This window comes from Phyllobates terribilis, unplaced genomic scaffold, assembly GCF_046119375.1.
Source record: "Phyllobates terribilis strain yellow unplaced genomic scaffold, ASM4611937v1 Scaffold_9__5_contigs__length_417890890, whole genome shotgun sequence".
Lineage (NCBI taxonomy): Eukaryota > Metazoa > Chordata > Amphibia > Anura > Dendrobatidae > Phyllobates > Phyllobates terribilis.
This window is the reverse complement of record NW_027362769.1, coordinates 413,835,914-413,863,166: the sequence shown is the minus strand read 5'-3', so window position 1 is coordinate 413,863,166 and position 27,253 is coordinate 413,835,914. Positions and strand designations below refer to the sequence as shown.

At 55.2% G+C, this 27,253-nt stretch overlaps 2 protein-coding genes across 2 annotated transcripts in view; both read right to left on the bottom strand.

The window, feature by feature from the left end:
- LOC141162683 (uncharacterized) overlaps nt 1-4,700 on the bottom strand; it is a 44,827-nt gene extending 40,127 nt beyond the window's left edge. The window contains exon 1 of the mRNA XM_073649039.1: nt 3,595-4,700. Coding sequence (XP_073505140.1) covers nt 3,595-3,637 — 43 coding nt within the window. The 5' untranslated portion in view covers nt 3,638-4,700. The remainder of the gene's footprint in view (nt 1-3,594) is intronic.
- A 19,587-nt stretch (nt 4,701-24,287) lies between these two features.
- ELOB (elongin B) lies at nt 24,288-25,090 on the bottom strand (the record flags this gene model as incomplete). Its single annotated transcript, XM_073646282.1, has 3 exons — nt 24,288-24,738; nt 24,810-24,918; nt 24,986-25,090. Coding segments are annotated over 3 exons (327 nt in total), but the record flags the coding sequence as incomplete, so codon positions are not given.
- Between the last annotated feature and the right edge of the window lie 2,163 nt (nt 25,091-27,253).

Genomic DNA, 27,253 nt, shown 5'->3' with positions numbered 1-27,253 from the left:
CACTACTATTATTTCTACTATATTTACTGCTACAACCACAATTCCAAAAAAAAGTTTGGTCGCTGTGTAAAAGTAAAAAAAAAACAAGAATGCAATGATTTGTAAATGTCTTATCTCCGTATTTTATCACAAAGAACAGATCAGACGTTGGACATTTTCCCTTTTCATTTGAATAAAATGAACTCATTTAGAAGTTGATGGCAGCGACACGTCTAAAAAATAATTGCAACCGGTTTAACAAAAGGCTGGAAAAATAAGTGGTACTAATGAAAAACTGCTGCAGGGTCAATTTTCAACTAAATTAAATGACTGTGTAAAAAGAGCATGTGAGAGAGGCAGAGTCTCCCAGAAGCAAATATGGTTGGAGGTCACCACTCCGCCAACAACCGCATCTAAAAACTGCAGAACAATTCCAGATAAACGTTCCTCAACGTAAAATGACGAAGACTTTGATTAACCCCTACAGCACATAATATCATTACAACACCCACAGATTCTGGAGAAATCCATGTGCACAAGGGACAAAGCCAACAATCAGTACCGGATGCTCATGATCAGGCCGCACTGCATTAAATACAGACATGATTCAGTCATACTAATCACTGCATGGGTCAGGAAAACTTCCAGAAATCATGGTCTGTGATCACAGGTCTCTGAGCAATCCTCAAATGGAAGTTACATGTAAAGAAGAATCTGTATATCAGCAAAAATTCATCATGGAAACCCTGGGGACTCTGGAGGAGAGGGACCACCCAGCTTGTTATCAGCACACAGGTCACATCTGGTGTATGGAGGGCATATAAGTGCCTGAGCACACATGAGAGGCGCCATCAATGCTGAGCGGTATACAGAGGTGTTAGAACATCTGCTCCCACCAGACAAGTTCAATTTCAGGGAAGACCTTGTATATTTCAGAAGGACATTCGTAAACCCCATCCTGCCTCCATCACAGCAGCACAACTCCCGTCCACCTGCAGTCAGGACCATTCACCAATAGAAAACATTATGAAATTATGCATTATGAAATCAAAAATCTGAACCGTGGAGCAGCGAGAACCCAACATCACACAAGAAGGGGCCAACGTTCCTCTCCCAAAGCTCCAGCAATTGTCTCACTTCCCTGATTTTTACAGACTGTGGTAAGAAGAAGAAGAAGGGTTGCTTCACAACGGTGGACAGTGGTGGACACGACCCAGGACCAACTGTTCCGAGATCTGTCGCCGTCATCAATTTCTAAAAGAGATGATGGAAAAATGTCCAATGTTCACCTTCTGGTCTGTCCTGTGTTCAGTCTAATTCAATATGGGAAGAAGAGATTTCTAGACCATCACGTTCCGGTTTTCTTTACATTTTTCACAGCATCCAAACTATTTTGTACTTAGGGTTGTAGTAGTAATTGCAACAGAAATATTAAGTGTGGTAAGAAAAGTCACAGAATAGTAATAACAGTAGCAGCAATACTAGAAGTAGTAGTGATAGTCCTTCTATTACTGCAACTAATACTGCGACCACTCACACCACACCTATAATTATACTATTACTATTAGTACTTTTATTACTGCTGCCATTACTGCAACTAATACTGCGATCACTCGCACCACACCTATAATTATACTATTACTATTAGTACTTTTATTACTGCTACAATTACTGCAACTAATACTGCGATCGCTCGCACCACACCTATAATTATACTATTACTATTAGTACTTTTATTACTGCTGCCATTACTGCAACTAATACTGTGACCACTCGCACCACACCTATAATTATACTATTACTATTAGTACTTTTATTACTGCTACAATTACTGCAACTAATACTGCGACCACTCGCACCACACCTATAATTCTACTATTACTATTAGTACTTTTATTACTGCTACAATTACTGCAACTAATACTGCGATCACTCGCACCACACCTATAATTATACTATTACTATTAGTACTTTTATTACTGCTACAATTACTGCAACTAATACTGCGATCGCTCGCACCACACCTATAATTATACTATTACTATTAGTACTTTTATTACTGCTACAATTACTGCAACTAATACTGCGATCGCTCGCACCACACCTATAATTATACTATTACTATTAGTACTTTTATTACTGCTGCCATTACTGCAACTAATACTGTGACCACTCGCACCACACCTATAATTATACTATTACTATTAGTACTTTTATTACTGCTACAATTACTGCAACTAATACTGCGACCACTCGCACCACACCTATAATTATACTATTACTATTAGTACTTTTATTACTGCTGCCATTACTGCAACTAATACTGCGACCACTCGCACCACACCTATAATTCTACTATTACTATTAGTACTTTTATTACTGCTACAATTACTGCAACTAATACTGCGATCACTCGCACCACACCTATAATTATACTATTACTATTAGTACTTTTATTACTGCTACAATTACTGCAACTAATACTGCGATCGCTCGCACCACACCTATAATTATACTATTACTATTAGTACTTTTATTACTGCTACAATTACTGCAACTAATACTGCGATCGCTCGCACCACACCTATAATTATACTATTACTATTAGTACTTTTATTACTGCTGCCATTACTGCAACTAATACTGTGACCACTCGCACCACACCTATAATTATACTATTACTATTAGTACTTTTATTACTGCTACAATTACTGCAACTAATACTGCGACCACTCGCACCACACCTATAATTATACTATTACTATTAGTACTTTTATTACTGCTGCCATTACTGCAACTAATACTGCGACCACTCGCACCACGCCTATAATTATACTATTACTATTAGTACTTTTATTACTGCTACAATTACTGCAACTAATACTGCGACCACTCGCACCACACCTATAATTATACTATTACTATTAGTACTTTTATTACTGCTGCCATTACTGCAACTAATACTGTGACCACTCGCACCACACCTATAATTATCCTATTACTATTAGTACTTTTATTACTGCTGCCATTACTGCAACTAATACTGCGACCACTCGCACCACACCTATAATTATACTATTACTATTAGTACTTTTATTACTGCTACAATTACTGCAACTAATACTGCGACCACTCGCACCACACCTATAATTATACTATTACTATTAGTACTTTTATTACTGCTGCCATTACTGCAACTAATACTGCGATCACTCGCACCACACCTATGATTATACTATTACTACTTTTATTACTGCTGCCATTACTGCAACTAATACTGCGACCACTCGCACCACACCTATAATTATACTATTACTATTAGTACTTTTATTACTGCTACAATTACTGCAACTAATACTGCGACCACTCGCACCACACCTATAATTCTACTATTACTATTAGTACTTTTATTACTGCTACAATTACTGCAACTAATACTGTGACCACTCGCACCACACCTATAATTCTACTATTACTATTAGTACTTTTATTACTGCTACAATTACTACAGCTGTGATTACTAATCATCACCTTTACTGCTTACTATATATTTAATTGGTCTCTGTGATAACCCACTTGGTACCAAATAGAAAGGTGACATGAGGAGACATTTACCATTCTGAACGTCGGAGGCATTCTTCACACTGTTACCGCCCATCACAGATGTCACTATAGTACAGAGTACAAGAGTCTGAGGATGCTCCTTTGAGAAGGATGAACACAGAGGATGCTCCTGGAGAAGGAATTATGCTGGAAGGATAGTCATAGTGTGCAGACAAATTTAACGCCTTAAAGGATAGACATGGGTTGGGGGGGGGACCCTAAGGAGAAAATGAAATGTACAAGTTTCACACGTGGCAGAAAAAGAATCTTGCATTAAACACAAATTATAAGAAAATCCTACTAGGAGAATGGTGAAGCCTCCACAAGGCAGGAAATAATCTTAGGGGAAGGGTGAAGCCTCCAGGAAAGAGATAATACTTCTAGAATGAGGATGGAGCCTCCAGGAGACAAGTAATAGCCCTAGGAGAAGTATGTAACCTCCAGGAGACAGTTAACAATCCTAGAAGGATGAAGGCTCCAGGAGGCAGGAAATAATCCTAGGAGAAGGGTGAAGCCTCCAGGAAACAGGTAATAGTCCTAGGAGATGGATGGAGCCTCCAGGAGACAGGAAATAGTCTTAAAATCAGGATGGAGCCCCTGGGAGACAGGTGATAGTCATAGGAGAAGGTTGAAGCCTCCAGGAGAAAAGTAATAGTCCTAAGAGAAGAATGGAGCCTGCTGTAGACAGATAATAGTCCTAGGGGAAGTATGGAGCTTCCACGAGACAGGAAATAACCCTAAAATCAGGATGGAGCCTCCGGGAGACAGGTAATAGTCATAGCAGAAGGTTGAAGCCTCCAGAAGAAAAGTAATAGTCCTAGGAGAAGAATGGAGCCTGCTGGAGACAGATAATAGTCCCAGGAGAAGTATGGAGCCTCCAGGAAAAAGGTAATAGTTTTAGGAAAATGATGAAGACTCCAGGAGACAGGTAATAGTTCTAGAATGAGGATGGAGCCTCCAGGAGACAGGTTGTAGTCCTAGGAGAAGGATGGAGCCTCCAGGAGACAGGTTGTAGTCCTAGGAGAAGGATGGAGTCTCCAGGAGACAGGTTGTAGTCCTAGGAGAAGGATGGAGCCTCCAGGAGACAGGTTGAAGTCCTAGGAGAAGGATGGAGCCTCCAGGAGACAGGTTGTAGTCCTAGGAGAAGGATGGAGCCTCCAGGAGACAGGTTGTAGTCCTAGGAGAAGGATGGAGCCTCCAGGAGACAGGTTGTAGCCCTAGGAGAAGGATGGAGCCTCCAGGAGACAGGTTGTAGTCCTAGGAGAAGGATGGAGCCTCCAGGAGACAGGTTGTAGTCCTAGGAGAAGGATGGAGCCTCCAGGAGACAGGTTGTAGTCCTAGGAGAAGGATGGAGCCTCCAGGAGACAGGTTGTAGTCCTAGGAGAAGGATGGAGCCTCCAGGAGACAGGTTGTAGTCCTAGGAGAAGGATGGAGCCTCCAGGAGATGGGTTGTAGTCCTAGGAGAAAGATGGAGCCTCCAGGAGACGGGTTGTAGTCCTAGGAGAAGGATGGAGCCTCCAGGAGACGGGTTGTAGTCCTAGGAGAAGGATGGAGCCTCCAGGAGACGGGTTGTAGTCCTAGGAGAAGGATGGAGCCTCCAGGAGACGGGTTGTAGTCCTAGGAGAAGGATGGAGTCTCCAGGAGACAGGTTGTAGCCTAGGAGAAGGATGGAGCCTCCAGGAGACAGGTTGTAGTCCTAGGAGAAGGATGGAGCCTCCAGGAGACAGGTTGTAGTCCTAGGAGAAGGATGGAGCCTCCAGGAGACAGGTTGTAGTCCTAGGAGAAGGATGGAGTCTCCAGGAGACAGGTTTTAGTCCTAGGAGAAGGATGGAGCCTCCAGGAGACAGGTTGTAGTCCTAGGAGAAGGCTAGAGCCTCCAGGAGACTATAGTAGCCTAGAAAAGTGGTGTTGTGGGAAATCTTTGTCCTGATACTTCAGAGGCCCTTAGATAACCTGGACCGGCTGTCTGGCACTGTTGGGGCCTGGCTTTGGATGGTGGCAGGGTTTTAGTAGAAACTTTGAGAGGACACACCGTGGAGGGCTCGACCTTCTCAATTCTGCTGCAGAATTTTCTCCCTCATCCTTTCTGGTAAAATCCTGTGTGACTGCATTACTGTGCACACCCAGACACCCTGGCACACAGCGTGACACACAGGACACAATGTCCACACCCTGCGCACAATGAGCACATCTGAACCACTCCCTGCCACATGCCCTGACCTGTGTGACAGAACTGAGGGGGTGAACACCGAGGACTGTCACCAACAGCTCTCATTAGATCATGAAATCTACTCACAAGGCCTTGTAATGAGAAAGTAACTGTTCATCCTGAGCCAGCTGCTTCATGACAGAGGGCAGGAGACAGAGTGAAGATAACAGTAGATTTATACACCCTTCAGGGTCTGGGAAAGGCAATCATCTAACCCTACAGTCTGATCATGGTCGGCTCCACGAGGGAGGTGAAGACAGAATATCACCAAAGGGCCCAAAGTGCACACTATGGGGCCCCGCGGAGACCGAGGTCACCCAATGTCAATTCTTCCAGGCTGAGGAGTGCTGAGCATCATTCTACAGGGCAGAAAATGATGCAAATGGGAGGTGACCAGACCCTGGTTGGCACTGGGATCATCATAAGTCACGATCAACGAGAGCAGACACAGCCCAATGCCACAAACGAACTCATGAGGGATGACAAAGGATCATCAGGGCATAAGCCATACCCAATGGTGCAGGAATCCGCCACAGGCCCGGGGCCAGAAGCCCAGCCGCCACAGGCCCGAGGCGACCAGAGGCCCGGGGCGAAAGGGGGCCAGAAGCCCAGCTGCAACAGGCCCGGGGCGAAAGGGGGCCAGAAGCCCAGCCGCAACAGGCTCGGGGCGAAAGGGGGCCAGAAGCCCAGCCGCCACAGGGCCGGGGCGAAAGGGGGCCAGAGGCCCAGCCGCCACAGGGCCGGGGCGAAAGGGGGGCAGAGGCCCAGCCGCCACAGGCCCGGGGCGAAAGGGGGGCAGAAGCCCAGCCGCCACAGGCCCGGGGCGAAAGGGGGGCAGAAGCCCAGCCGCCACAGGCCCGGGGCGAAAGGGGGGCAGAGGCCCAGCCGCCACAGGGCCGGGGCGAAAGGGGGGCAGAGGCCCAGCCGCCACAGGGCCGGGGCGAAAGGGGGGCAGAGGCCCAGCCGCCACAGGACCGGGGCGAAAGGGGGGCAGAGGCCCAGCCGCCACAGGGCCGGGGCGAAAGGGGGGCAGAGGCCCAGCCGCCACAGGGCCGGGGCGAAAGGGGGGCAGGCAACCACCCCCTGTATATCGGCAGAGGCCCAGCGTAAAGCCATGACCCATACCCAGACCTGACCAGGCAACCACCCCCCGTATACCAGCAGAGGTCCAGTGTAAAGCCATGACCCATACCCAGACCTGAGCAGGTAACCACCCCCTGTATACCAGCAGAGGCCCAGCGTAAAGCCATGACCCATACCCAGACCTGACCAGACAACCATCCCCTGTATACCAGCAGAGACCCAGCGTAAAGCCATGACCCATACCCAGACCTGAGCAGGCAACCACCCCCTGTATACCAGCAGAGACCCAGAGTAAAGCCATGACCCATACCCAGACCTGAGCAGGTAACCACCCCCTGTATACCAGCAGAGGCCCAGCGTAAAGCCATGACCCATACCCAGACCTGACCAGACAACCATCCCCTGTATACCAGCAGAGACCCAGCGTAAAGCCATGACCCATACCCAGACCTGAGCAGGCAACCACCCCCTGTATACCAGCAGAGACCCAGAGTAAAGCCATGACCCATACCCAGACCTGACCAGGCAACCACCCCCTGTATACCGGCAGAGGCCCAGCGTAAAGCCATGACCCATACCCAGACCTTACCAGGCAACCACCCCCTGTATACCGGCAGACACCCAGCGTAAAGCCATGACCCATACCCAGACCTGACCAGGCAACCACCCCCTGTATACCGGCAGAGACCCAGCGTAAAGCCATGACCCATACCCAGACCTGACCAGGCAACCACCCCCTGTATACCAGCAGAGACCCAGAGTAAAGCCATGACCCATACCCAGACCTGACCAGGCAACCACCCCCTGTATACCGGCAGAGGCCCAGCGTAAAGCCATGACCCATACCCAGACCTGAGCAGGCAACCACCCCCTGTATACCAGCAGAGACCCAGCGTAAAGCCATAACCAATACCCAGACCTGAGCAGGCAACCACCCCTGTATACCAGCAGAGGCCCAGCGTAAAGCCATGACCGATACCCAGAACTGACCAGGTAACCACCCCCTGTATACCAGCAGAGGCCCAGTGTAAAGCCATGACCCATACCCAGACCTGAGCAGGCAACCACCCCCTGTATACCAGCAGAGGCCCAGCGTAAAGCCATGACCCATACCCAGACCTGACCAGGCAACCACCCCCCGTATACCAGCAGAGGCCCAGTGTAAAGCCATGACCCATACCCAGACCTGACCAGGCAACCACCCCCCGTATACAAGCAGAGGCCCAGCGTAAAGCCATGACCCATACCCAGACCTGACCAGGTAACCACCCCCTGTATACCAGCAGAGACCCAGCGTAAAGCCATGACCCATACCCAGACCTGAGCAGGCAACCACCCCCTGTATACCAGCAGAGACCCAGAGTAAAGCCATGACCCATACCCAGACCTGACCAGGCAACCACCCCCTGTATACCGGCAGAGACCCAGCGTAAAGCCATGACCCATACCCAGACCTTACCAGGCAACCACCCCCTGTATACCGGCAGACACCCAGCGTAAAGCCATGACCCATACCCAGACCTGACCAGGCAACCACCCCCTGTATACCGGCAGAGACCCAGCGTAAAGCCATGACCCATACCCAGACCTGACCAGGCAACCACCCCCTGTATACCAGCAGAGGCCCAGCGTAAAGCCATGACCCATACCCAGACCTGAGCAGGCAACCACCCCCTGTATACCAGCAGAGGCCCAGCATAAAGCCATAACCCATACCCAGACCTGACCAGGCAACCACCCCCTGTATACCAGCAGAGGCCCAGCGTAAAGCCAAGACCCATACCCAGACCTGACCAGGCAACCACCCCCTGTATACCGGCAGAGGCCCAGCGTAAAGCCATGACCCATACCCAGACCTGACCAGGCAACCACCCCCTGTATACCGGCAGAGGCCCAGCGTAAAGCCATGACCCATACCCAGACCTGAGCAGGTAACCACCCCCTGTATACCAGCAGAGGCCCAGCGTAAAGCCATGACCCATACCCAGACCTGACCAGACAACCATCCCCTGTATACCAGCAGAGACCCAGCGTAAAGCCATGACCCATACCCAGACCTGAGCAGGCAACCACCCCCTGTATACCAGCAGAGACCCAGAGTAAAGCCATGACCCATACCCAGACCTGACCAGGCAACCACCCCCTGTATACCGGCAGAGGCCCAGCGTAAAGCCATGACCCATACCCAGACCTTACCAGGCAACCACCCCCTGTATACCGGCAGACACCCAGCGTAAAGCCATGACCCATACCCAGACCTGACCAGGCAACCACCCCCTGTATACCGGCAGAGACCCAGCGTAAAGCCATGACCCATACCCAGACCTGACCAGGCAACCACCCCCTGTATACCAGCAGAGACCCAGAGTAAAGCCATGACCCATACCCAGACCTGACCAGGCAACCACCCCCTGTATACCGGCAGAGGCCCAGCGTAAAGCCATGACCCATACCCAGACCTGAGCAGGCAACCACCCCCTGTATACCAGCAGAGACCCAGCGTAAAGCCATAACCAATACCCAGACCTGAGCAGGCAAACACCCCCTGTATACCAGCAGAGGCCCAGCGTAAAGCCATGACCCATACCCAGAACTGACCAGGTAACCACCCCCTGTATACCAGCAGAGGCCCAGTGTAAAGCCATGACCCATACCCAGACCTGAGCAGGCAACCACCCCCTGTATACCAGCAGAGGCCCAGCGTAAAGCCATGACCCATACCCAGACCTGACCAGGCAACCACCCCCCGTATACCAGCAGAGGCCCAGTGTAAAGCCATGACCCATACCCAGACCTGACCAGGCAACCACCCCCCGTATACAAGCAGAGGCCCAGCGTAAAGCCATGACCCATACCCAGACCTGACCAGGTAACCACCCCCTGTATACCGGCAGAGGCCCAGCGTAAAGCCATGACCCATACCCAGACCTGACCAGGCAACCACCCCCTGTATACCAGCAGAGGCCCAGCGTAAAGCCATGACCCATACCCAGACCTGACCAGGCAACCACCCCCTGTATACCGGCAGAGGCCCAGCGTAAAGCCATGACCCATACCCAGACCTGAGCAGGTAACCACCCCCTGTATACCGGCAGAGGCCCAGCGTAAAGCCATGACCCATACCCAGACCTGACCAGACAACCATCCCCGGTATACCAGCAGAGACCCAGCGTAAAGCCATGACCCATACCCAAATCTGAGCAGGCAACCACCCCCTGTATACCAGCAGAGACCCAGAGTAAAGCCATGACCCATACCCAGACCTGACCAGGCAACCACCCCCTGTATACCGGCAGAGACCCAGCGTAAAGCCATGACCCATACCCAGACCTGACCAGGCAACCACCCCCTGTATATCGGCAGAGGCCCAGCGTAAAGCCATGACCCATACCCAGACCTGACCAGGCAACCACCCCCCGTATACCAGCAGAGGTCCAGTGTAAAGCCATGACCCATACCCAGACCTGACCAGGCAACCACCCCCCGTATACAAGCAGAGGCCCAGCGTAAAGCCATGACCCATACCCAGACCTGACCAGGCAACCAACCCCCGTATAAAAGCAGAGGCCCAGCGTAAAGCCATGACCCATACCCAGACCTGACCAGGTAACCACCCCCTGTATACCGGCAGAGGCCCAGCGTAAAGCCATGACCCATACCCAGACCTGACCAGGTAACCACCCCCTGTATACCGGCAGAGGCCCAGCGTAAAGCCATGACCCATACCCAGACCTGACCAGGCAACCACCCCCCGTATACCCGCAGAGGCCCAGTGTAAAGCCATGACCCATACCCAGACCTGACCAGGCAACCACCCCCTGTATACCAGCAGAGGCCCAGCGTAAAGCCATGACCCATACCCAGACCTGAGCAGGCAACCACCCCCTGTATACCAGCAGAGGCCCAGCGTAAAGCCATGACCCATACCCAGACCTGAGCAGGCAACCACCCCCTGTATACCAGCAGAGGCCCAGCGTAAAGCCATAACCCATACCCAGACCTGACCAGGCAACCACCCCCTGTATACCAGCAGAGGCCCAGCGTAAAGCCAAGACCCATACCCAGACCTGACCAGGCAACCACCCCCTGTATACCGGCAGAGGCCCAGCGTAAAGCCATGACCCATACCCAGACCTGACCAGGCAACCACCCCCTGTATACCGGCAGAGGCCCAGCGTAAAGCCATGACCCATACCCAGACCTGAGCAGGTAACCACCCCCTGTATACCAGCAGAGGCCCAGCGTAAAGCCATGACCCATACCCAGACCTGACCAGACAACCATCCCCTGTATACCAGCAGAGACCCAGCGTAAAGCCATGACCCATACCCAGACCTGAGCAGGCAACCACCCCCTGTATACCAGCAGAGACCCAGAGTAAAGCCATGACCCATACCCAGACCTGACCAGGCAACCACCCCCTGTATACCGGCAGAGACCCAGCATAAAGCCATGACCCATACCCAGACCTGACCAGGCAACCACCCCCTGTATACCAGCAGAGACCCAGAGTAAAGCCATGACCCATACCCAGACCTGACCAGGCTACCACCCCCTGTATACCGGCAGAGGCCCAGCGTAAAGCCATGACCCATACCCAGACCTGAGCAGGCAACCACCCCCTGTATACCAGCAGAGACCCAGCGTAAAGCCATAACCAATACCCAGACCTGAGCAGGCAACCACCCCCTGTATACCAGCAGAGGCCCAGCGTAAAGCCATGACCCATACCCAGAACTGACCAGGTAACCACCCCCTGTATACCAGCAGAGGCCCAGTGTAAAGCCATGACCCATACCCAGACCTGAGCAGGCAACCACCCCCTGTATACCAGCAGAGGCCCAGCGTAAAGCCATGACCCATACCCAGACCTGACCAGGCAACCACCCCCTGTATACCAGCAGAGACCCAGCGTAAAGCCATGACCCATACCCAGACCTGACCAGGCAACCACCCCCTGTATACCGGCAGAGGCCCAGCGTAAAGCCATGACCCATACCCAGACCTGAGCAGGCAACCACCCCCTGTATACCAGCAGAGGCCCAGCGTAAAGCCATGACCCATACCCAGAACTGACCAGATAACCACCCCCTGTATACCAGCAGAGGCCCAGTGTAAAGCCATGACCCATACCCAGACCTGAGCAGGCAACCACCCCCTGTATACCAGCAGAGACCCAGCGTAAAGCCATGACCCATACCCAGACCTGAGCAGGCAACTACCCCCTGTATTCCAGCAGAGGCCCAGCGTAAAGCCATAACCCATACCCAGACCTGAGCAGGCAACCACCCCCTGTATTCCAGCAGAGGCCCAGTGTAAAGCCATGACCCATACCCAGAACTGACCAGGTAACCACCCCCTGTATACCAGCAGAGGCCCAGTGTAAAGCCATGACCCATACCCAGACCTGAGCAGGCAACCACCCCCTGTATACCAGCAGAGGCCCAGCGTAAAGCCATGACCCATACCCAGAACTGACCAGGTAACCACCCCCTGTATACCAGCAGAGGCCCAGCGTAAAGCCATGACCCATACCCAGACCTGACCATGCAACCACCCCCTGTATACCAGCAGAGGCCCAGCGTAAAGCCATGACCCATATCGAGACCTGACCATGCAACCACCCCCCGTATACCAGCAGAGGCCCAGCGTAAAGCCATAACCCATACCCAGACCTGAACAGGCAACCACCCCCTGTATACCAGCAGAGGCCCAGCGTAAAGCCATGACCCATACCCAGACCTGACAAGGAAACCACCCCAAGTATACCAGCAGAGGCCCAGCGTAAAGCCATAACCCATACCCAGACCTGAGCAGGCAACCACCCCCTGTATACCAGCAGAGGCCCAGCGTAAAGCCATAACCCATACCCAGACCTGACCAGGCAACCACCCCCTGTATACCAGCAGAGGCCCAGCGTAAAGCCATGACCCATACCCAGACCTGACAAGGAAACCACCCCAAGTATACCAGCAGAGGCCCAGCGTAAAGTCATAACCCATACCCAGACCTGACCAGGCAACCACCCCCTGTATACCGGCAGAGGCCCAGCGTACAGCCATGACCCATACCCAGACCTGAGCAGGCAACCACCCCCTGTATACCAGCAGAGGCCCAGCGTAAAGCCATGACCCATACCCAGACCTGACAAGGAAACCACACCAAGTATACCAGCAGAGGCCCAGCGAAAAGCCATGACCCATAACCGACCAGGAAACCACCCCCCGTATACCAGCAGAGGCCCAGCGTAAAGCCATGACCCATAACCGACCATGCAACCACCCCCTGTATACCAGCAGAGGCACAGCGTAAAGCCATAAGCCATACCCAGACCTGAGCAGGCAACCACCCCCTGTATACCAGCAGAGGCCCAGCGTAAAGCCATGACCCATACCCAGACCTGACCAGGCAACCACCCCCTGTATACCGGCAGAGGCCCATCGTAAAGCCATGACCCATACCCAGACCTGAGCAGGCAACCACCCCCTGTATACCAGCAGAGACCCAGCGTAAAGCCATAACCCATACCCAGACCTGAGCAGGCAACCACCCCCTGTATACCAGCAGAGGCCCAGCGTAAAGCCATGGCCCATACCCAGAACTGACCAGGTAACCACCCCCTGTATACCAGCAGAGGCCCAGTGTAAAGCCATGACCCATACCCAGACCTGAGCAGGCAACCACCCCCTGTATACCAGCAGAGACCCAGCGTAAAGCCATAACCCATACCCAGACCTGAGCAGGCAACCACCCCCTGTATACCAGCAGAGGCCAAGCGTAAAGCCATGACCCATACCCAGAACTGACCAGGTAACCACCCCCTGTATACCAGCAGAGGCCCAGTGTAAAGCCATGACCCATACCCAGACCTGAGCAGGCAACCACCCCCTGTATACCAGCAGAGGCCCAGCGTAAAGCCATGACCCATACCCAGAACTGACCAGGTAACCACCCCCTGTATACCAGCAGAGGCCCAGCGTAAAGCCATGACCCATACCCAGACCTGACCAGGCAACCACCCCCTGTATACCAGCAGAGGCCCAGCGTAAAGCCATGACCCATACCCAGACCTGACAAGGAAACCACACCAAGTATACCAGCAGAGGCCCAGCGTAAAGCCATGACCCATACCCGACCAGGAAACCACCCCCCGTATACAAGCAGAGGCCCAGGGTAAAGCCACGACCCATACCGAGACCTGACCATGCAACCACCCCCTGTATACCAGCAGAGGCCCAGCGTAAAGCCATGACCCATACCAGACCTGACCAGGCAACCACCCCCTGTATACCAGCAGAGGCCCAGCGTAAAGCCATGACCCATACCCGACCAGGAAACCACCCCCCGTATGCCAGCAGAGGCCCAGGGTAAAGCCACGACCCATACCGAGACCTGACCATGCAACCACCCCCTGTATACCAGCAGAGGCCCAGTGTAAAGCCATGACCCATACCCAGACCTGACCATGCAACCACCCCCCGTATACCAGCAGAGGCCCAGCGTAAAGCCAGACCTGACAAGGAAACCACACCAAGTATACCAGCAGAGGCCCAGCGTAAAGCCATGACCCATACCCGACCAGGAAACCACCCCCCGTATACCAGCAGAGGTAAAGTCATGACCCATACCCAGACATGACCATGCAACCACCCCCTGTATACCAGCAGAGGCCCAGGGTAAAGCCATGACCCATACCCAGATCTGACCATGCAACCACCCCCTGTATACCAGCAGAGGCCCAGCGTAAAGCCATGACCCATACCCGACCAGGAAACCACCCCCCGTATACCAGCAGAGGTAAAGTCATGACCCATACCCAGACATGACCATGCAACCACCCCCTGTATACCAGCAGAGGCCCAGGGTAAAGCCATGACCCATACCCAAACCTGACAAGGAAACCACCCCAAGTATACCAGCAGAGGCCCAGCGTAAAGCCATAACCCATACCCAGACCTGAGCAGGCAACCACCCCCCGTATACCAGCAGAGGCCCAGCGTAAAGCCATAACCCATACCCAGACCTGACCAGGCAACCACCCCCTGTATACCAGCAGAGGCCCAGCGTAAAGCCATGACCCATACCCAGACCTGACCAGGTAACCACCCCCTGTATACCAGCAGAGGTCCAGCGTAAAGCCATAACCCATACCCAGAACTGACCAGGCAACCACCCCCTGTATACCGGCAGAGACCCAGCGTAAAGCCATGACCCATACCCAGACCTGACCATGCAACCACCCCCCGTATACCAGCAGAGGCCCAGCGTAAAGCCATGACCCATACCCAGACCTGACCAGGCAACCACCCCCTGTATACCAGCAGAGGCCCAGCGTAAAGCCATGACCCATACCTAGACCTGACCAGGCAACCACCCCCTGTATACCAGCAGAGGCCCAGCGTAAAGCCATAACCCATACCCAGACCTGAGCAGGCAACCACCCCCTGTATACCAGCAGAGGCCCAGCGTAAAGCCATGACCCATACCCAGACCTGACAAGGAAACCGCCCCAAGTATACCAGCAGAGGCCCAGCGTAAAGCCATAACCCATACCCAGACCTGAGCAGGCAACCAACCCCTGTATGCCAGCAGAGGCCCAGCGTAAAGCCATGACCCATACCCAGACCTGACAAGGAAACCACACCAAGTATACCAGCAGAGGCCCAGGGTAAAGCCATGACCCATACCCAGATATGACCATGCAACCACCCCCTGTATACCAGCAGAGGCCCAGGGTAAAGCCATGACCCATACCCAGACCTGACCATGCAACCACCCCCTGTATACCAGCAGAGGCCCAGCGTAAAGCCATGACCCATACCCAGACCTGACCATGCAACCACCCCCCGTATACCAGCAGAGGCCCAGCGTAAAGCCATAACCCATACCCAGACCTGAGCAGGCAACCACCCCCTGTATACCAGCAGAGGCCCAGCGTAAAGCCATAACCCATACCCAGACCTGAGCAGGCAACCACCCCCTGTATACCAGCAGAGGCCCAGCGTAAAGCCATAACCCATACCCAGACCTTACCAGGAAACCACCCCCCGTATACCAGCAGAGGCCCAGCGTAAAGCCATGACCCATACCCAGACCTGACAAGGCAACCACCCCCTGTATACCAGCAGAGACCCAGAGTAAAGCCATGCCCCATACCCAGACCTGACAAGGCAACCACCCCCAGTATACCAGCAGAGGCCCAGCGTAAAGCCATGACCCATACCCAGACCTGACCATGCAACCACCCCCTGTATACCAGCAGAGGCCCAGCGTAAAGCCATGACCCATACCCAGACCTGACCAGGCAACCACCCCCTGTATACCAGCAGAGACCCAGAGTAAAGCCATGCCCCATACCCAGACCTGACAAGGCAACCGCCCCCAGTATACCAGCAGAGGCCCAGTGTAAAGCCATGACCCATACCCAGACCTGACCAGGCAACCACCCCCTGTATACCAGCAGAGGCCCAGCATAAAGCCATGACCCATACCCAGACCTGACCAGGCAAACGTCCCCTGTATAACAGCAGAGGCCCAGTGTAAAGCCATGACCCATACCTGACCATGCAACCACCCCATGTATACCAGCAGAGGCCCAGTGTAAAGCCATGACCCATACCCAGACCAAACCATGCAACCACCCCCTGTATACCAGCAGAGGTCCAGCGTAAAGCCATGACCCATACCTGACCAGGCAACCACCCCATGTATACCAGCAGAGGCCCAGCGTAAAGCCATGACCCATACCCAGACCTGACCATGCAACCACCCCCTGTATACCAGCAGAGGCCCAGCATAAAGCCATGACCCATACCCAGACCTGACCAGGCAAACGTCCCCTGTATAACAGCAGAGGCCCAGTGTAAAGCCATGACCCATACCTGACCATGCAACCACCCCATGTATACCAGCAGAGGCCCAGTGTAAAGCCATGACCCATACCCAGACCAAACCATGCAACCACCCCCTGTATACCAGCAGAGGTCCAGCGTAAAGCCATGACCCATACCTGACCAGGCAACCACCCCATGTATACCAGCAGAGGCCCAGCGTAAAGCCATGACCCATACCCAGACCTGACCATGCAACCACCCCCTGTATACCAGCAGAGCTCCAGCGTAAAGCCATGACCCATACCCAGACCTGACCAGGCAACCACCCCCTGTATACCAGCAGAGATCCAGCGTAAAGCCATGACCCATAACTGACCAGGCAACCACCCCATGTATACCAGCAGAGGCCCAGCGTAAAGCCATATCCCATACCCAGACCAGACCAGGCAACCACCCCCTGTATACCAGCAGAGGTCCAACGTAAAGCCATGACCCATACCTGACCAGGCAACCACCCCATGTATACCAGCAGAGGCCCAGCGTAAAGCCATAACCCATACCCAGACCTGACCATGCAATCACCCCCTGTATACCAGCAGGGGCCCAGCGTAAAGCCATAACCCATACCCAGATCCTGACCAGGCAACCTCCCCCTGTATACCAGCAGAGGCCCAGCGTAAAGCCATGACCCATACCCAGACCTGACCAGGCAACCACCCCCTGTATACCAGCAGAGGCCCAGCGTAAAGCCATGACCCATACCCAGACCTGACCAGGCAGCCACCCCCTGTATACCAGCAGAGGCACAGCGTAAAGCCATGACCCATACCCAGACCTGACCAGGCAACCACCCCCTGTATACCAGCAGAGGCCCAGCGTAAAGCCAAGACCCATACCCAGACCTGACCAGGCAACCACCCCCTGTATACCAGCAGAGGCCCAGCGTAAAGCCATGACCCATACCCAGACCTGACCATGCATGCAACCACTCCTTGTATACCAGCAGAGGCCCAGCGTAAAGCCATGACCCATACCCAGATCTGACCAGGCAACCACCCCCTGTATACCAGCAGAGGCCCAGCGAAAAGCCATAACCCATACCCAGACCTGACCAAGCAACCACCCCCTGTATACCAGCAGAGGCCCAGCGTAAAGCCATGATCCATACCCAGACCTGACCAGGCAACCAACCCCTGTATACCAGCAGAGGCCCAGTGTAAAGCCAAGACCCATACCTGACCAGGCAACCACCCCCTGTATACCAGCAGAGGCCCAGCGTAAAGCCATGACCCATAACCAGACCTGACCAGGCAACCACCCCCTGTATACCAGCAGAGGCTCGGCGTAAAGCCATGACCCATACCCAGACCTGACAAGGCAACCACCCCCCGTATACCAGCAGAGGCCCAGCGCAAAGCCATGACCCATACCCAAACCTGACCATGCAACCACCCCCTGTATACCAGCAGAGGCCCAGCGTAAAGCCATGACCCATACCCAGACCTGACCAGGCAACCACCCCCCGTATACCAGCAGAGGCCCAGCGTAAAGCCATGACCCATACCCAGACCTGACCAGGCAACTACCCCCTGTATACCAGCAGAGGCCCAGAGTAAAGCCATGACCCATACCCAGACCTGACCAGGCAACCACCCCCCGTATACCAGCAGAGGACCAGCGTAAAGCCATGACCCATACCCCAGACCTGACCAGGCAACCACCCCCTGTATACCAGCAGAGGCCCAGCGTAAAGCCATGACCCATACCTGACCAGGCATCCACCCCATGTATACCAGCAGAGGCCCAGCGTAAAGCCATGACCCATACCCAGACCTGACCAGGCATCCACCCCCCGTATACCAGCAGAGGCCCAGCGTAATGCCATGACCCATACCCAGACCTGACCAGACAACCATGCCCTGCATACCAGCAGAGGCCCAGCATAAAGCCATGACCCATACCCAGACCTGACCAGGCAACCATCCCCTGTATACCAGCAGAGACCCAGCGTAAAGCCATGACCCATACCCAGACCTGACCAGGAACCACTCCCCATATACCAGCAGAGGCCCAGTATAAAGCCATGACCCATACCCAGAAATGACCATGCAACCACCCCCTGTATACAATCAGAGGCCCAGTGTAAAGCCATGACCCATACCCAGACCTGACCAGGCAACCACCCCCTGTATACCAGCAGAGGCCCAGCGTAAAGCCATGACCCATACCCAGACCTAACCAGGCAACCATCCACCATATACCGGCAGAGATCCAATGTAAATCCATGACCCATACCCAGACCTAACCAGGCAACCATCCACCATATACCGGCAGAGATCCAATGTAAAGCCACGACTCATACCCAGACCTAACCAGGCAACCGTCCACCGTATACCGGCAGAGATCCAATGTAAAGCCATGACCCATACCCAGACCTAACCAGGCAACCGTCCACCGTATACCGGCAGAGATCCAATGTAAAGCCATGCCCCATACCCAGATCTGACCAAGCAACCGTCCACCATATACCGGCAGAGATCCAATGTAAAGCCATGACCCATACCCAGACCTAACCAGGCAACCGTCCACCGTATACCGGCAGAGATCTAATGTAAGGCCATGCCCCATACCCAGATCTGACCAAGCAACCGTCCACCATATACCGGCAGAGATCCAATGTAAAGCCATGACCCATACCCAGACCTAACCAGGCAACCGTCCACCATATACCGGCAGAGATCCAATGTAAAGCCATGACCCATACCCAGATCTGACCAAGCAACCGTCCAGCATATACCGGCAGAGATCCAGTGTAAAGCCATGACCCAGACCTAACCAGGCAACCGTCCACCCTATACAGGCAGAGATCCAATGTAAAGCCATGACCCATACCCAGACCTAACCAGGCAACCATCGACCATATACCGGCAGAGATCCAATGTAAAGCCATGACCCATACCCAGACATGACCAGGCAACCACCCCCCGTATACCAGCAGAGGCCCAGCGTAAAGCCATGACCCATACCCAGACCTAACCAGGCAACCGTCCACCATATACCGGCAGAGATCCAATGTAAAGCCATTAACCATACCAAGACCTGACCAGGCAACCACCCACCCCCCCCCTGTATACCAGCAGAGGCCCAGCGTAAAGCCATGACCCATACCGAGCCCTGACCAGGCAACCCACCCCCTGTACACCAGCAGAGACCCAGCGTAAAGCCATGACCCATACCCAGACCTGACCAGGCAACCACCCCCTGTATACCAGCAGAGGCCCAGCATAATGCCATGACCCATACCCAGACCTGACCAGGCAACCACCCCCTGTATACCAGCAGAGGCCCAGCGTAAACCCATGACCCATACCCAGCCCTGACCAGGCAACCCACCCCCTGTATACCAGCAGAGGCCCAGCGTAAAGCCATGACCCATACCCAGACCTGACCAGGCAACCACCCCCTGTATACCAGCAGAGGCCCAGCGTAAAGCCATGACCCATACCCAGCCCTGACCAGGCAACCCACCCCCTGTATACCAGCAGAGGCCCAGCGTAAAGCCATGACCCATACCCAGCCCTGACCAGGCAACCCACCCCCTGTATACCAGCAGAGGCCCAGCGTAAAGCCATGACCCATACCCAGACCTGACCAGGTAACCACCCCCTGTATACCAGCAGAGGCCCAGCGTAAAGCCATGACCCATACCCAGACCTGACCAGGCAACCACCCCCCGTATACCAGCAGAGACCCAGCGTAAAGCCATAACCCATACCCAGACCTGACCAGGTAACCACCCCCTGTATACCAGCAGAGGCCCAGCGTAAAGCCATGACCCATACCCAGACCTGACCATGCAACCACCCCCTGTATACCAGCAGAGGCCCAGTGTAATGCCATGACCCATACCCAGACCTGACCAGGCAACCACCCCCTGTATACCAGCAGAGGCCCAGTGTAATGCCATGACCCATACCCAGACCTGACCAGGCAACCATCCCCTGTATACCAGCAGAGACCCAGCATAAAGCCATGACCCATATCCAGACCTGACCATGCAACCACCCCCTGTATACCAGCAGAGGCCCAGCGTAAAGCCATGACTCATACCCAGACCTGACCATGCAACCACCCCCTGTAAAGCAGTAGAGGCCCAGGGTAAAGCCATGACCAATACGCAGACCTGACCAGGAACCACTCCCCGTATACCGGCAGAGGCCCAGCGTAAAGCCATAACCCATACCCAGACCTGACAATGCAACCACCCTTGTATACCAGCAGAGGCCCAGTGTAAAGCCATGACCCATACCTGACCAGGCAACCACCCCCTGTATACCAGCAGAGGCCCAGAATAAAGCCATGACCCATACCCAGACCTGACCAGGCAACCATCCCCTGTATACCAGCAGAGGCCCAGCGTAAAGCCATGACACATAACCAGACCTGACCAGACAACCACCCCCCGTATACCAGCAGAGACCCAGCGTAAAGCCATGACCCATACCCAGACCTGACCAGGTAACCACCCCCTGTATACCAGCAGAGGCCCAGCGTAAAGCCATGACCCATACCCAGACCTGACCATGCAACCACCCCCTGTATACCAGCAGAGGCCCAGCGTAAAGCCAAGACCCATACCCAGACCTGACCAGGCAACCACCCCCTGTATACCAGCAGAGGCCCAGCGTAAAGCCATGACCCATACCCAGACCTGACCATGCAACCACCCCCTGTAAAGCAGTAGAGGCCCAGGGTAAAGCCAGGACCCATACCCAGACCTGAGCAGGCAACCACCCCCTGTATACCAGCAAAGGCCCAGCATAAAGCCATGACCCATTCCCAGACCTGACAATGCAACCACCCCCTGTATACCAGCAGAGGCCCAGCGTAAAGCCATGACCCATACCCAGACCTGACCAGGTAACCACCCCCTGTATACCAGCAGAGGCCCAGCGTAAAGCCATGACCCATACCCAGACCTGACCAGGAACCACTCCCCGTATACCAGCAGAGGCCCAGCGTAAAGCCATGAATCATACCCAGAACTGACCAGGTAACCACCCCCTGTATACCAGCAGAGGCCCAGCGTAAAGCCATGACCCATACCCAGACCTGACCAGGCAACCACCCCCAGTATACCAGCAGAGGCCCAGCGTAAAGCCATGACCCATACCCAGACCTGACCAGGCAACCACCCCCCGTATACCAGCAGAGGCCCAGTGTAAAGCCATGACCCATACCCAGACCTGACCAGGCAACCATCCCCTGTATACCAGCAGAGGCCCAGTATAAAGCCATAACCCATACCCAGACCTGACCAGGTAACCACCCCCTGTATACCAGCAGAGGCCCAGCGTAAAGCCATGACCCATACCCAGACCTGACCAGGCAACCACCCCCTGTATACCAGCAGAGGCCCAGCGTAAAGCCATGACCCATACCCAGACATGACCAGGCAACCATCCACCATATACCGGCAGAGATCCAATTTAAATCCATGACCCATACCCAGACCTAACCAGGCAACCACCCACCATATACCGGCAGAGATCCAATGTAAAGCCATGCCCCATACGCAGACCTAACCAGGCAACCGTCCACCGTATACCGGCAGAGATCCAATGTTAAGCCATGCCCCATACCCAGATCTGACCAAGCAACCGTCCACCGTATACCGGCAGAGATCCAATGTTAAGCCATGACCCATACCTAACCAGGCAACCGTCCACCATATACCGGCAGAGATCCAATGTAAAGCCATGACCCATACCCAGACATGACCAGGCAACCACCCCCCGTATACCAGCAGAGGCCCAGCGTAAAGCTATGACCCATACCCAGACCTAACCAGGTGACCACCCCCTGTATACCAGCAGAGGCCCAGTGTAAAGCCATGAACCATACCAAGACCTGACCAGGCAACCCCCCCCCCCCCCTGTATACCAGCAGAGGCTCAGCGTAAAGCCATGACCCATACCCAGGCCTGACCAGGCAACCCACCCCCTGTATACCAGCAGAGACCCAGCGTAAAGCCATGACCCATACCCAGCCCTGACCAGGCAACCCACCCCCTGTATACCAGCAGAGACCCAGCATAAAGCCATGACCCATACCCAGACCTGACCAGGCAACCACCCCCCATATACCAGCAGAGGCCCAGCGTAAAGCCATGACCCATACCCAGACCTGACCAGACCACCCCCCCCCCGTATACCAGCAGAGACCCAGCGTAAAGCCATGACCCATACCCAGCCCTGACCAGGCAACCGCCCCCTGTATACCAGCAGAGGCCCAGCGTAATGCCATGACCCATAACCAGACCTGACCAGGCAACCATCCCCTGTATACCAGCAGAGACCCAGCGTAAAGCAATGACCCATACCCAGAACTGACCAGGAACCACTCCTCGTATACCGGCAGAGGCCCAGCGTAAAGCCATACCCAGACCTGACCAGGCAACCATCCCCCGTATACCAGCAGAGGCCCAGCATAAAGCCATGACCCATACCCAGACCTGACCAGGCAACCATCCCCTGTATACCAGCAGAGACCCAGCGTAAAGCCATGACCCATACCTGACCAGGCAACCACCCCCTGTAAACCAGCAGAGGCCCAGCGTAAAGCCATGACCCATACCCAGAATTTACCAGGTAACCACCCCCTGTATACCAGCAGAAGCCCAGCGTAAAGCCATGACCCATACCCAGACCTGACCAGGCAACCATCCCCTGTATACCAGCAGAGGCCCAGCGTAAAGCCATGACCCATACCCAGACCTGACCAGGCAACCACCCCCTGTATACCAGCAGAGGCCCAGCGTAAAGCCATGACCCATACCCAGACCTGACCATGCAACCACCCCGGTATACCAGCAGAGGCCCAGCGTAAAGCCATGACCCATACCCAGACCTGACCAGACAACCACCCCCCGTATACCAGCAGAGACCCAGCGTAAAGCCATGACCCATACCCAGACCTAACCAGGCAACCGTCCACCGTATACCGGCAGAGATCCAATGTAAAGCCATGCCCCATACCCAGACCTGACCATGCAACCACCCCCTGTAAAGCAGTAGAGGCCCAGCGTAAAGCCGTGACCCATACCCAGACCTGACCAGGCAACCACCCCCTGTATAACAGCAGAGGCCCAGCGTAAAGCCATGACCCATACCCAGACCTGACCAGTTAACCACCCCCTGTATACCAGCAGAGGCCCAGCGTAAAGCCATGACCCATACCCAGACCTGACCAGTTAACCACCCCCTGTATACCAGCAAAGGCCCAGCATAAAGCCATGACCCATTCCCAGACCTGACCAGGCAACCACCCCCTGTATACCAGCAGAGGCCCAGCGTACAGCCATGACCCATACCCAGACCTGACCATGCAACCATCCCCTGTATTCCAGCAGAGGCCCAGCGTAAAGCCATGACCCATACCCAGACCTGAGCAGGCAACCACCCCCTGTATACCAGCAGAGCTCCAGCGTAAAGCCATGACCCATACCCAGACCTGCCAACCACCCTCCGTACACGGACACCACCCCTGGCAGCCATGTGGTATTGATGAAAAAGACTAAGTCACAGGCAAACAAAATTTATTGTGTTTATAAAATAAAATAGAACATAATAAATCCCAGAGCATCCCGAACCCCGAAACCAGGAAGAGTGGGGGGTGGAGGGTGCAGGGCCACAACTGGTGGGGGCTGCCCCCATGTGGACAGATCTTGCACAAGCCTATTCAGTTCTCATCGGGGGGACAGCGGTCACTTTGTACACGGAGGTGAAACAGGACGATAGCGACAGATGCCCCCGCCAGACGGAGCGAGGCATAAGCTGCAGTGTTCCACGGGGGGGCGGGGGAGGGGTAATGACAGGGTAGATGAGGGAGTTGGGGCAGGTGCAGCATCTCCCAGCATTCACTGCACCGCCTGCTCGTTAGCACTGCCGCTTGTCTCCTGCGGCTTCATCACATCGGGGAGTTCGGGAGGACTGGAGAAGGGATCCACTCGCAGAGGCTCAAAAGCTTCTCCTGAAAGACAGAAGGGTCAGTGCCGGCCCACAAGCCCACACTGCGCGTCCCACCTCGCGCGCCACACTCACCCGAGCAGCGGAACGCCAGTCCCACGGTGGCCGGAGCCTGGGGCCGCGCGGTCTGGCTGGTGAAGCCGCAGTCACCTAAGGTCTTGTTATCATCTAATAACTGGTCGTCCTGGAAGAGAAGACAACAGTGAGGAGCCGGCGGGGAAAACGGAGTGGGGGAGGGGCTGACCACTCACCTTGTACAGACGCTGCTCCTCCGGGGGTCTCTTCAGGATCCCCTCCACAATTCTCTTCAGCTCATACACTGTCGTGTTCTCCTTTGCATCAGTGAAAATTGTAGTAGGGCGGCAGAGAGCGCGACCAGAGAGAGGGCACGGCAGAACGAGCGCGACACAGAGAGAGGGACGGCAGGAGGAGCGCGACACAGAGAGAGGGCGGCGGAGAGCGCGACACAGAGAGAGGGACGGAGAGGCGAGACACAGAGAGAGGGCGGCAGAGAGCGCGACACAGAGAGAGGGACGGCAGAGAGCGCGAACACGAGAGAGGGACGGCAGAGAGCGCGACAAAGAGAGAGGGACGGCAGAGAGCGCGACACAGAGAGAGGGCGGCAGAGAGCGCGACACAGAGAGAGGGGCGGCAGAGAGCGCGACACAGAGAGAGGGCGGCAGAGAGCGCGACACAGAGAGAGGGGACGGCAGAGAGCGCGACACAGAGAGAGGGGACGGCAGAGAGCGCGACACAGAGAGAGGGACGGCAGAGAGCGCGACACAGAGAGAGGGACGGCAGAGAGCGCGACACAGAGAGAGGGACGGCAGAGAGCGCGACACAGAGAGAGGGACGGCAGAGAGCGCGACACAGAGAGAGGGACGGCAGAGAGCGCGACACAGAGAGAGGGACGGCAGAGAGCGCGACACAGAGAGAGGGACGGCAGAGAGCGCGACACAGAGAGAGGGACGGCAGAGAGCGCGACACAGAGAGAGGGACGGCAGAGAGCGCGACACAGAGAGAGGGACGGCAGAGAGCGCGACACAGAGAGAGGGACGGCAGAGAGCGCGACACAGAGAGAGGGACGGCAGAGAGGCGCGACACAGAGAGAGGGACGGCAGAGAGCGCGACACAGAGAGAGGGACGGCAGAGAGCGCGACACAGAGAGAGGGACGGCAGAGAGCGCGACACAGAGAGAGGGACGGCAGAGAGCGCGACACAGAGAGAGGGACGGCAGAGAGCGCGACACAGAGAGAGGACGGCAGAGAGCGCGACACAGAGAGAGGGACGGCAGAGAGCGCGACACAGAGAGAGGGACGGCAGAGAGCGCGACACAGAGAGAGGGACGGCAGAGAGCGCGACACAGAGAGAGGGACGGCAGAGAGCGCGACACAGAGAGAGGGACGGCAGAGAGCGCGACACAGAGAGAGGGACGGCAGAGAGCGCGACACAGAGAGAGGGACGGCAGAGAGCGCGACACAGAGAGAGGGACGGCAGAGAGCGCGACACAGAGAGAGGGACGGCAGAGAGCGCGACACAGAGAGAGGGACGGCAGAGAGCGCGACACAGAGAGAGGGACGGCAGAGAGCGCGACACAGAGAGAGGGACGGCAGAGAGCGCGACACAGAGAGAGGGACGGCAGAGAGCGCGACACAGAGAGAGGGACGGCAGAGAGCGCGACACAGAGAGAGGGACGGCAGAGAGCGCGACACAGAGAGAGGGACGGCAGAGAGCGCGACACAGAGAGAGGGACGGCAGAGAGCGCGACACAGAGAGAGGGACGGCAGAGAGCGCGACACAGAGAGAGGGACGGCAGAGAGCGCGACACAGAGAGAGGGACGGCAGAGAGCGCGACACAGAGAGAGGGACGGCAGAGAGCGCGACACAGAGAGAGGGACGGCAGAGAGCGCGACACAGAGAGAGGGACGGCAGAGAGCGCGACACAGAGAGAGGGACGGCAGAGAGCGCGACACAGAGAGAGGGACGGCAGAGAGCGCGACACAGAGAGAGGGACGGCAGAGAGCGCGACACAGAGAGAGGGACGGCAGAGAGCGCGACACAGAGAGAGGGACGGCAGAGAGCGCGACACAGAGAGAGGGACGGCAGAGAGCGCGACACAGAGAGAGGGACGGCAGAGAGCGCGACACAGAGAGAGGGACGGCAGAGAGCGCGACACAGAGAGAGGGACGGCAGAGAGCGCGACACAGAGAGAGGAACGGCAGAGAGCGCGACACAGAGAGAGGGACGGCAGAGAGCGCGACACAGAGAGAGGGGCGGCAGAGAGCGCGACACAGAGAGAGGGGCGGCAGAGAGCGCGACACAGAGAGAGGGGACGGCAGAGAGCGCGACACAGAGAGAGGGGCGGCAGAGAGCGCGACACAGAGAGAGGGGCGGCAGAGAGCGCGACACAGAGAGAGGGGCGGCAGAGAGCGCGACACAGAGAGAGGGGCGGCAGAGAGCGCGACACAGAGAGAGGGGCGGCAGAGAGCGCGACACAGAGAGAGGGGCGGCAGAGAGCG